Consider the following 11,826-nt stretch of genomic DNA (forward strand, 5'->3'; position numbering starts at 1 on the left):
TCTGCCTTTACCTGGCGCATTCAGCTGCCGTAACTCTGGCTGACAGGAATGTATCTTCTATTCAGAAAATTGGAAGGACTTTTCTGAGGAATCTGACCAGCTAAAAGACAGTGAAAATACTAGCACTGAGAGTTGTTTCTCTAAAGAAATAGGCCAGGCTAGTCACCGACTAGCCTCTATGAAGCAGGTAGCACTACCCTTTTTTGGGGGGAGTGGAAATATCACAAATTCAATGCCTCAGGATTTTTTTTTTTTTTTTGTCAGTCGTGGGTCCTGAACTCTAGGCCTGGACACTGTCCCTCAGCTCTTCAGCTCAAGGCTAGCGCTCTATCTCTTGAGCCACAGCACCACTTCTGGCTTTTTCTGTTTATGTGATACTGAAGAATCAAACTTAGGGCCTCATGCATGTGAGGCAAGCACTCTACCATTGAGCCACATTCCCAGCTCCTGCCTCAGGATTCTTAACCACTTCAGCCATGCCCCCAGCACTTTTTGGCTTTAGGAACTTTTTGGAGTAGGGCATCTCATTTTTGTTTGGCCCAACCTCAGACTCAAGCCAGCATGCCTAGTTTTTAAAAACTGAAATGATGCTGGGCATCGGTTTCTCATGCCTACAATCCTAGCTACCCAGAAGCTGAGATCTGAGGATGGTGGTTTGAAGCCAGTCTAGGCTGGAAAGTCTTGTCTGTGAGACTCTTTAATCTCCCATTAACCACCAGAAAACTGGAAATGGTGCTGTGGCTCAAAATGGTAGAGTGCTAGCCTTGAGTAAAAAAGCTCATGGACAGCATGCAGGCCCTGAGTTCAAGCCCCATGACTAGCAAAAAATAAAATAAAATAAATTGAAATGGTGTCTTTTTGCACAGGCTAACCTTTTATATCATTGTAAATTTTAAAAGTTCTGGGGACAAAAGAAAGATATCTGGAGTGGGAACCACATAGTGAATTGAAGGCCAGCCTAAACTACATGATGAAACCCTATCTCAAGAAAAACAAAGCTAGGGGCTGGGAAGGTGGTGCTGTGGCTGAAATGGTAGAGTGCTAGCCTTTTGCTGAAGAGCTGAGGGACAGCGCCCAGGCCCAGAGTTCAGGCCCCACGACTGGACCCAAAAAAAAAAAAAAAAAAGAAAAGAAAAACAAAGCTAGGCACTGGTAGGTCACACTTTCAATCCCAGCTAGTCAGTAGGCTGAGGTCTGAGGCTCAAGGTTCAAAGCCAGCCCAGGCAGACAAATCCCAGCAAAAAACTGGGAGTGCTTAGAACAGATCATGTTAAATGAGGAAGGCCAAGTTCAGAGAGACAAATGGTGTAAGTTTTCTCTCATATGCAGAAGCTAGATCTAAAATATACTGGGATGTGATAAATTATACATCACTCTAGGCATTCACACACAGAGACCAAAGAAGGATACTCTGAGGAGAGGAACAAAAAGGTTTAATGCCTACATGCATCTGATCATATAAAATAACATTTATCAAAATGAACTCTAGAAAATGGAAACAAAAAATCTGGGAGTGGGGATGTGGCTCAAGTGATGGTTTTTTCAGGTCCCAATACTGGCACACAAACAAGCAATATATAAATTGTTCACAGATTGTTAACAGATATATCACTGCATGTAAGAAAGTATAAAGATTAAAAATCAAAAACAGCCAAGTAAAGTAGTACATACCTATAATTCCAGTTACTCAAGCAACTGAAGCAGGATCAAGGATGGAGGCAATACTTATGATCTTATCTCAGGGGTGGGTGGGGGTATTAAAAACAGACCAGAAAGAAACTCAAGAAATAGTTATTTTTCTTTCAATGAGTGGGAAATCAAGTGAGGGAGAATAGGGTGTGGGTCAAAAAAGGACTTCAACTAACTGTTATGTCTTGCTTAAAAAATAGGTAGGAAGAAAATTTGATAAAATTGATGAAGTTATTAATTCTGAGCAGTGGGAATATGGGCATTCATGTTGTTCTTTCTGCCTTTAAGTCTCTTATACTAAAATCAAAACTGATGATTTGGAATGTGGCTTAGTGGTAGAGTGCTTGCCTAGCATGCATGAAGTCCTGGGTTCAATTCTGCAATGCCATATATACAGAAAAAGCCAGAAGTGGCACTGTGTCTCCACTGGTAGAGTGCTAGCCTTTAGCAAAAACTCAGGGACAGTGCCTGGGCCCTGAGTTTAAGCCCCAGGACTGGCACAAACAAACAAACAAAACAACAAAAAACTTATAAAATCAAAACTGAAACTAGTTGGAAGCAGCTGAGGCAGTGCACACACTGCTTTAAGGAAGCTGGGACCAACGCAGGCAGACAGGCAGGCCTCGGCTAAACAACCTGAGGCTGAACTGCTGAGGGGCTCAAAGAACAGCTTAAGATAGAAATGCTAGAAAGGTTGCCATCAAGACCACAGCAAGTCAGCTCCTCTTAGACCCACAGGGGTTTCCTCCGATAATCACTGTTGCCTAATTCTACAATCCTTGTGGGGGCATGGATAATTCTGAACATCTTGCTATGGCCCAAACGCCTGCATTCTGGAAAAGTGGGTTCACACTGCCTCTTAGTGGCCATAGTCATCACTGCAGCCATACCAAGACAAAACATTTCTTAGCTTTTGAAGGCATCCTTCATCATCACCACCAAAAATAAAAATAAAAAAAGGACAGGGGAACGGGAAACTAGTAGTTAAATGATGTAATAGGAATAACAATTTAAAAAATTAGGGGCTGGGAAGTTGGCTCAGTGGTAGAGTGTTTGCCTCCCATGCATAAGGCCCTGGGTTTGATTCCTCAGCACCACATAAGCAGAAAAAAAGCCAGAAGTGGTGCTGTGTCTCAAGTGGTAGGGCGCGAGCCTTGAGCTGAAGAGTGGAGGGACAGAGCCCAGGCCCAGAGTTCAGGCCCCACGACCAACAAAAACATAAAACAAGAAATTTAAAAAATTATAGCGCTTTTCATTAAATTCATTAGACATTGATAACTTTTATTGATTCAAATATTGTATTTGGTAGACCAAAAAATAGTTATGTTCCAGAAAGTAGTAACCGTGAGAATGGACAAGATTTACAAGCACAAGGGAATAGGGTGTCCAGACGGAGCACAAAATAGAAAATCTGAGTAGGAATTTTTTTTAAAAATCAAAGGATAGGGGCTGGGAAGGTGGCTCAGTGGTAGAGCGCTTGCCTTGCATGCCTGAGGCCCTGGGTTTGATTCCTCAGCACCACATAAGCAAAAAGAAAAAAGCCGGAAGTGGCGCTGTGGCTCAAGTGGTAGAGCACTAGCCTTGAGCTGAAGAGCTGACCAACAGTGCCCAGGCCCAGAGTTCAGGCCTCATGACAGGACCCCCCCAAAAAAAATCAAAGGATAGACCTAAAGACCTTGGATAAGCCAGGCACTGTGGCTCATGCCTGTAATCCTAGGTATTCAGGAGACTGAGATCTGAGGATCACAGTTCAAAGCCAGCCCTGGCAGGAAAGTCTGTGAGACTCTTATCTCCAATTAACCATGAGAAAATAAGAAGTGGCATTGTAGCTCAAGTGGTAGAGTGCTAGCCTTGAGCAAAAGAGCTCAGGGACAGGGCCCAGGCCTTGAGTTCAAGCCCCATGATTGATGGGAGGAGGGATAATATGGGGGGAGGACAGGACGGGGGGGGGGCAGGAAGAGCCTGAACTTCAGTCTGGAAGATCCTGGGCCCCAGATCTAACTTACTGTGAGGTGGTATGCCTGTTATTTTGCCTCACTTACCTTGTTTCTACATAAAACCAGCTCCTCTGATTGGAGTACTGTCACAGTGGTCAGTACTATAACTGAAGCCAGAGGGTCTGACTGAACTCAAAGTCCCAACTGCTATGACTTGAGGGATGCAACAATCTCACAAATCTACTGTGAGATTCAGAGAATTAAAGCCTGTGCAGAACTTGGAAGAGCACCAGGCCAAAATTCAGCAAGAGCTGTTATTGGCTTTATACAGGTAAAGTAGCTAAGATAAAATTACTAGGTTAGTGAGTGCCCTTTCATCTTTCCCGGGAACAGGGCTCTGGCCAAAATGCTTGTGTTTTCTTTTTTCTTTTCTTTTTTTTTTTTGTCGGTAGTGGGGCTTGAACTCTGGGCCTGGGCACTGTCCCTCAGCTCTTCAGCTCAAGATGAGCGCTCTATCACTTGAGCTACAGCGCCACTTCCGGTTTTCTGGTGATTTATTGGCGATAGGAGTCTCACGGTTTTTCCTGCCCGGGCTGGCTTTGAACCTCGATCCTCAGATCTCAGCCTCCTGAGTAGCCAGAATTACAGGCGTGAGCCACCAGCACCCGGCCTAATGCTTGTGTTTTCATAACAGTAGAAAGGGGTTCTCTCCAGGGGCTAGGAAGGTGACTCAGTAGTAGTGTTTGCCTTGCATGCATGAGGCCCTGGGTTCGAGTCCTCAGCATTACATAAACAGAAAAAGCTGGAAGTGGTGCTGTGGCTCAAGTGGTAGAGCGCTAGCCTTGAGCTGAAGAGCTGAGGGACAGTGCCCAGTCCCAGAGTTCAGGCACCACAACTAACAAAAAAAGAATAAAAGGAAGAAAGAAAGAAAAAAACAAAGGGGTTATCTTCAAATAAGCCTGGACAACACTCCACTTTACCCAGGTCTATGAGTCCTTGTACCCTCCTTCATCCACAGATCTCCTTGTCACATAATCTTGAGTCCTTTTTAACCCAGTTTCCAACTCATATATTTGAGGAAGAAACTAACAGGCTTTCCTGGAGTTAGAGTTCTTATGACTGCCCAGAAGAGGATGCGGTGTACCAGAATGCACCTGGTCCACTATCATCATTGGTAAAAATCAGATTACCGCCCCCGCCCCCCCCACCATGCGCCGCCCCACCCCCACCCCAGCTGCTGAGGTTAGGCCCAGGGTTGGCCTGGTAGCTATACCCATTCTCATATCATCACGGAGACGCCTGTTTCCAAAGGTTACTCTAGGAACAAGCTTCATGTTAGTATTTAACCATCTTGTTCCCAGTGAGGCAGCTGTAGCCACAGAAGAACTTCTGTGCAGAGGCAACAGATTGGGAAGGACAATCCACATATTAGGGTGACTGTGCTGACACCTGACTGCTACCACCTGATCTTTCAGAATAGCCATAGGAGAATGTGGAAGACAAGAGATCAGGACCAAGTAAGTCGTTAGGGCAGGACTAAAGTTAAGGAAAAGAAACATACCATGATTTTATACAAAAACATTTTATTTGCTGTTTATATTTCTTCTCCCCCATCCCCACCCCTGACCCAGAACCCAGCCAGCTCCTACGATTTCCTGCTGTTTGGTTCTTGAATGTGGAGTTCTGGAGACACAGAAGTTATGAAAGGTGGAGAGCTTCCTCTCCCACCAGTTGTAGAAGTTGAAAGAAACTTTCTTGCCTGGCTAAAGCTACAGCAGCTTTTCAGGGTAGTCCCTCAAATCAGAGGATCATCCTTGCTGCATGCATATGAGAAAAAGATACATAACCCATGATTCAGAGGCTCAGAAGCTCCCCCAAACATGTGACTCTCCAAGGCCAAAGCTCCTGGTACTCCATACTTCTATCCCAACAGGTCATAGCTGAACTAATCTCTAACCTGGAGATGGAACTCAGCAGCAAGGGAGGTGTAGGGTTTGTGTATGTGTGTGTGTGTGTGTGTGTGTGTGTGTGTGTGTGTGTGCTCGCTATAGATCTGGGAACTCAGCAGCAAGGGAGGTGTAGGGTTTGTGTGTGTATGTGTGTGTGTGTGTGTGCGCGCGCGCACGTGTGCGCACGCGCTATAGATCTGGGTCCTGGTGTAGGGTGTGTGTGTGTGTGTGTGCGCGCGCGCGCACGTGTGCGCACGCGCTATAGATCTGGGTCCTAATCAATGAACAAGAAGTAGGAACTGAGATGGGTAATGGGGAGAATTTGGGAAAACAGAGGATGGGTTTGGGTAGAGTCATCTGTTAACAGAGGTCACAGCCACGATCACTTCCAACATCACAACCACCAGGAAGAGGAAGAAGGGAGTCCTGTCCTCATTTAGACAACAAACAATACAAAAAAGCACTTTTGGTCTGAGAGTACCAGAAAGGGCACCCTTTGGCACAGAAAAGAGCAGCCAGCTCTTCTCTGCCAGACATGGCCACCACAGTCCACTTTGTACCATCATCCCTGTCTCTGCTATTTCCACCCACCACAAGCTCTGCTGGAGACTGATGCCACCAGCTGGTGGGGTAGAAATGAAGATACAAGTTCTAGGGCCCTGCTGCAGCTAGTAGGAGGTCTACCAGTGATATTCAGCTCTTTCCTATAGTCCTGCTGCTTGAGCCACACATACAGAACTATCCCAAAGAGGGCACATGGCCCACAGGTTCTCTGGAAGATGAGAACCCAGGGAAGACCCTCAGGGGAGGAAGAAGAGCCTCAGGATGGTGTGTGTTCCTCTTTCCTGTCCCAGGTCCTGCTACTAAGGTTCAGAAGTCTGAGTCTGCATCCATGAGCTCTGCCTCCATTAGGTTGGTGCGGGAGTGGATAGGGCCCAGCCCCTGGTGGCGGCCCTGAGCCCAGGCCGTTGGAGCTGGAGCACTGGGGAGGAATGGATCCTGATAGGAACTGGGCTCTGGGCAGAAGGGGTTGGAGACCAGGGTCCAGGCTCCCTGTCGGCAGGATTCCCCAGCTCCCCAAGCCCCTGCTGCCACCAGACACTTCTGCCGTGGCAGCTGAGGCAGCCGAGGAACGGCACTGGTGGCAGGAGCAGGGGTCGGGGCAGGAAGCTCAGAAGCTGCCACCAGGGGACACACCTCTTTCTTCCTCTTCCTCCGCTTCTTCTTCCGGCCCAAGCGCTTCTCCAGTTCTGGGGAGATCTCTGCCTCAACCAGCCACAGGTTGGCTTGTTCTTCTGGGGGCACTGACACAAAAGCACACAGCTGAGACCTGAGCTCCTTTGCCACCATTCTTCCCTCCCCAGGATTTTTATTCTTTTATTCTTTTGGTGCCAGTACTGGGACTTGAACTCAGGGCCTAGACAGTATCCCTGAGCTTTTTTTTTTTTTTTGGTCAGTCGTGGAGCTTGAACTCTGGGCTTGGGCGCTGTCTGAGCTCTTCAGCTCAAGGTGAGCGCTCTACTACTTGAGCAAAAGCACCATTCTGATTTTTTAGTGGTTTATTGGAGGTAAGAGTCTCACAGACTTTCCTATCTGGGCTTGCTTTGAACCGTGATCCTCAGATCTCAGCCTCCTGAGTACCTAGGATTACATTGGCGCCCAGCTCAGACCTTTTATACATTTTGTTGTTGTTGTTGGTCATGGGGCCTGAACTCTGGCCTGGGCAGTGTCCCTCAGCTCTTCAGCTCAAGGCTAGCGCTCTGCCACCTTAGCCACAGTGACACTTCCACTGCTTATGTGGTGCTGAGGAATCAAACCCAGGGCCTCATGCATGCAAGGCAAGCATTCTACCACTGAACCACCTTCCCAGCCCCCAGAACTTTTATTGTGGAGCCTGGACTCCACTCTATAGACAACCTGGGCCTCAGCCCCACACTTCAGGGCCTCTAGGTCCTTTCCTTCCTCCTCCACCTCTAGCAGCCCCAGCACTCCAGTGCCAGGAACTGTAGTCTCTGGGTTCTCCACTTTTCTACAGAAACCTGAACCCTCATACCTGGAGTTGCCACAGGAGTAACAGATACATCTTGGGGCAGTATGGCTCCTCTCCGAGCTACCATTTTGGTAACATGCTGGGCCCAGGCAGAGGAAACGTCAGCTGAAGGCTCATTGAGGTCAAACGCCAAACCCGCTTAGAGAATGATAAGAAAGAAAAAAAGTAGTGACTTCCCAGCCCCTTCTGGCACATCCTCCTTTCTGTAGCCCTGTTCATCTTCCTAAGCTAGTCCTTGGTAGAGAGAGCTCAGCCAGTAACCAGTGATCTCTACGCTTCGGAATCTGAGGTGATCAGCCTCTGTTCCCTAAAAAGCCTAACTAGAGACCAGAAATTAAGCCTGGGATCATGACTCCTTCTGACCCTCAAAAAACAATTGGAGAGGCAGAGAATGGAGAGAGAACAGAATCCTCATAGATCTAAAGTAACAGCATGCAGACCCACGGATAGAAACAAGAGTGCCCTCCCCCCCCCCTCCCAGCAAGAGGAGGTGGGGGCCTGGAGAAGAAAGTGTGTGAGTGCACAGAGGCAGTGCTTTATTCCTCCCAGTCAGCCAAGGAGGCCATCCCCTGGGAGGGAATGAGCTGTACACCATTGAGGACCAAGCTTGGGCCTGGGGCTAGGACTGGGGCTGAGACTCACCCACTGGCCCATCATGGGAGACCGTGTGCATGCTGAAGGAGAGCTCCTGGCCTGGGTTCTGCAGCAGCTCCCGCCGCTTTGAGAAGGCCTTGGCAATCATCTTGCTCTTCTTGATCCGTTTGGGCTCATCGTCACTTTGCCCGGTCAACCTGAGAGCAGGAAATATCGGAATCGGAAGTAGAGGAGCAGCTATGTCTCATCAACTCTGGTGCAAAATGTAGGATTCCATTCCCTCCTGGACTGGGAGCTCAATGGACTGTCTAGCAAAGTCTCTCTCTTTTTTTTTTTGGTCAGGAAGTGGGGCCTGAACTCTGGGCCTGGGCGCTGTCCCTCAGCTCTTCAGCTCAAGGCTAGCGCTCTACCACTTGAGCCACAGTGCCACTTCCGGCTTTTTTTTCGAACCCAGGGCCTCATGCATGCAAAGCAAGCACTCTACCACTGAGCTACCTTCCCAGCCCTGGCAAAGTCTCTTGAGGACTCTGAGGAGGAGAGGTCTTCCCTACAAAGACATGAACGTAGAGTGCAGAGTTCCCGTATGCTTAATTCTCAAGCATTTGCTCTCAGATGCTCCCAGCTGGTTCAGCATTTGGCCTAGAACCAGTCCTCCAAAGGGCAGAAACCATCACCAGGGGGCAATGGTGAATCACCAAGAAGACAGCCTCTGGCGGCTCCATGCAGTGCTCTGGCAAACCCAGCCTTAAGTAGCTGAGTTGTTGAAGGTAAGACTAGACAAAACTTAGAGGCAGCCACCTGAGGCTGACAGTAAGATGAGAGGGACAGGACAAGTTGGCTGCTGGCCCCACCTGCACCAGGTGCGCCTCCAGATGAGCAGTGTGGCCTTGGTCCAGACCCAGGTGCTCATGGCAATGCCGGTTCCAAACATGGCAAACAGGTTGATCTTCTCCACCAAGAGGCTGGGACGATTTTTGATCTCACAATCAGGGATGGGTTTTTTGGTGGGCAGCCCAATGGTCACATTAGCCTGGCACCTATGTTGAGGGATGGTAGACAGGAGGTTTTCTAAGTCCAATGGGAAGGTACCACACTGGTAATCCAAAGACTAGAAGGAACTGGGCCCCCTGTGTAATTTTCATGGGGCTCTTTGGTTTTCTTTTTGTTGCTGTTGTTGATTTCTTTTGGTAGTAGGAATCAAACCCAGGGTTTATAAACTATAGCCCCAGCCCCTCCCAGAACTAACCTGGGGAGTTTGGTTATGTGTATGCCAGTCCTGGGGCTTAAACTCAGGGCCTGGGTGTTGTCTCTGAGGTTTTGTGCTGAAGGCTAGCATTCTACCACTTGAGCACAACTCCATTTCTGGCTTCTTCTTCTTCTTCTTTTTTTTTTTTTTGGGTAGGTAATTGGAGATATGGACTTTCTTGCCTGGGCTGGCTTTGAATTGTGATCCTCAGATCTCAGCCTCCTGAATAGCTAGGATTATAGGTGTGAGCCACCGATGCCTGACTTTCACTTGGAGAGCTTTTATGAGCCTCACTTCAGACAATGACATTAAACCTAGGGGACAGGGACCCAGCATCGCTGTGGGTTAAAGCTTCCCAGAGTGGAATGAGCTTTAAGCAGTCAGTGCAAGTGTGTGTGTGGGGGGGGGGGCACGTGCACACACCAGTACAAGAGCTTGAACTCAGGACCTAGGCACTATCACTAGCATTCTATCACTTGAGCCATACCTCCACTTCTGGCTTTAATTGGAGATAAGAGTTTTATGGACTTTCCTGCCCAGGCTGGCTTCAAACTATGATCCTCAAATCTCAGCATTCTGAGTAGCTAGTCCTAGGAACCCTGGATTAGTTAGGATTATTTAAACTGCTATTCTTGGTTGTAGACACTGCTTTTCTTCCAGCAGTTGAGATGTCTTTTTCTCCTATTCATCCTCAGAACACAGAAAAGCACAGGCAAAAATAGCAAATCTAAGCATAGATATATCATATACAAGCATATATATCATAAAGAGATAACGATTTCTGTGTAGGAATCCAGAGAGTTCTATGGAAAGTGCACAGAATTAGAGACAGCACAACTTCTGTGGCTGGCCTAAAGTCAGAGGAGCCAAAGCATGATCTGTCTTCATAAGGGGAGACTTGAACAGAGATTCAGAGGCTGTTTACCACATTTGGCAAGGTACAAAGCTGCTGATATCTTAGACTAGACATTATGAACATCATCTAAGGCAGGGACCCAGCCAACCTCTGGGACGCAGCAGAGATGGTGTTGCCTTCCAGCTCCCTCCCCTGCCACCTCCAAGCCCCAGCCCCCTCACTCACAACACGTAGTCCCGGAAGCTGCGCTCCCATTCGGCCTGGTTAAAAAAGTCATAGAAGTGGCAGCTGAAGGTGATAAGCACAAAGCCGAAGGCCAGGAAGCCAAAAATACCTGTGGAGGTCAGGGCAGGATGGGACATTACCAATCACAGATACTCTAGCAGCAGTGGGGAGAAAGGCATCTGTCCTTGGGGTGAGCCCAGCCAGGCAGAAGGGGCAGAAGGGCCTGGAGGCAACCACAGGTGGCCCATGTGGGAGGAGATGGGCCTGTGCAAGCAGTGTCCACATGAACCTGGATTCTTCACTTGAGAAGGTCCTTTGCTTCTGAGCTGCCACCCCCCCACACTTACACCTTGTCCTTTTCCCATGGGTGCTAACTTGTCTGATTTTCTGCAGCCTGGGCCTGTCCTGGAGTCCCAATACCATACGATATTGGGCTGGCCAGGACCTCAAACTAGAGTCCTGTGGGTCCACTCACCCAGACGCAGCATGGTCTCATTGATCTTGCTGGCAGCCTTCTCGCTCAGCAGCCCAGGGTGGTTGCTCTTGATGGAGAACAAAGTCATGACTCCTGAACAGAAGGGGACCTCAGACATTAGCAGGGGTGAGGCCACTCTCCTGGGAGGGATGGATACGGGGAGCAGGGTCCCATGGCCCTGGAGTCCTGGGTCTGACTATATCTGTGCTGACTTGAGGAGGACTAGAGACACTGGAGAATGAGACAGCAGCTGGTGGCAAAGTATCATGGGCTCAGGCAACTGCAACAGAGTCCAAAGAAAGGAGAAAGACAGAGAGAGGGAGAGGGGAAAAAAGGGAGAGAAGGTGGGGAAAGAGGAAGGGGAAAGAGAAAGAGAAAGCTGGGCATCATCTGGGTGCCTCTAAGTAAGACAGCCAGGTCAAAGCTGTTCTGATAGAAAAATCCTAAAAAGGATCATTGGAAATAGCACTGTCCAACAGGCATATCTCAAAATTTTAGTAGTCATATTAAAAAACAAAATTAATTTCAACGTATTTTTATAAACCTAACATATCTGAAATATAATCATTCCAACATTAAAAAAAAAGAAATCAACCCTTTGGGGGTTGGGGTTGGAAGCATGGCTCACTTGATAAGAGTGCTAGCCAATAAGCAAAAGCATCAGGTACCAAGTTTGAGTCTTAGTTTTGGACAAAAAAAAAAAAGAAAAAGGGGCTGGGAAGGTGGCTCAGTGGTAGAGCGCTTGCCTTGCATGCATGAGGCCCTGGGTTCGATTCCTCAGCACCACATAAGCAAAAAGAAAAAA

General features: G+C 48.0%; 1 protein-coding gene across 1 annotated transcript in view; it reads right to left on the minus strand.

Annotated features, from left to right (window-relative positions):
* Window positions 1-5,840: 5,840 nt before the first annotated feature.
* The window catches only part of Smo (smoothened, frizzled class receptor), a 43,038-nt gene continuing 37,052 nt past the window's right edge, over window positions 5,841-11,826 (minus strand). The window contains exons 7-12 of the mRNA XM_013019944.1: window positions 11,022-11,114; window positions 10,547-10,655; window positions 9,071-9,256; window positions 8,268-8,416; window positions 7,629-7,763; window positions 5,841-6,879 (exon numbers count right to left, since the gene is read on the minus strand). Of these exons, the coding sequence (XP_012875398.1) occupies window positions 6,446-6,879; window positions 7,629-7,763; window positions 8,268-8,416; window positions 9,071-9,256; window positions 10,547-10,655; window positions 11,022-11,114 (1,106 nt within the window). The 3' untranslated portion in view covers window positions 5,841-6,445. The remainder of the gene's footprint in view (window positions 6,880-7,628; window positions 7,764-8,267; window positions 8,417-9,070; window positions 9,257-10,546; window positions 10,656-11,021; window positions 11,115-11,826) is intronic.

The sequence above is a fragment of the Dipodomys ordii genome, unplaced genomic scaffold (genome assembly GCF_000151885.1).
Source record: "Dipodomys ordii isolate 6190 unplaced genomic scaffold, Dord_2.0 Scaffold48, whole genome shotgun sequence".
Classification (NCBI taxonomy): Eukaryota; Metazoa; Chordata; class Mammalia; order Rodentia; family Heteromyidae; genus Dipodomys; species Dipodomys ordii.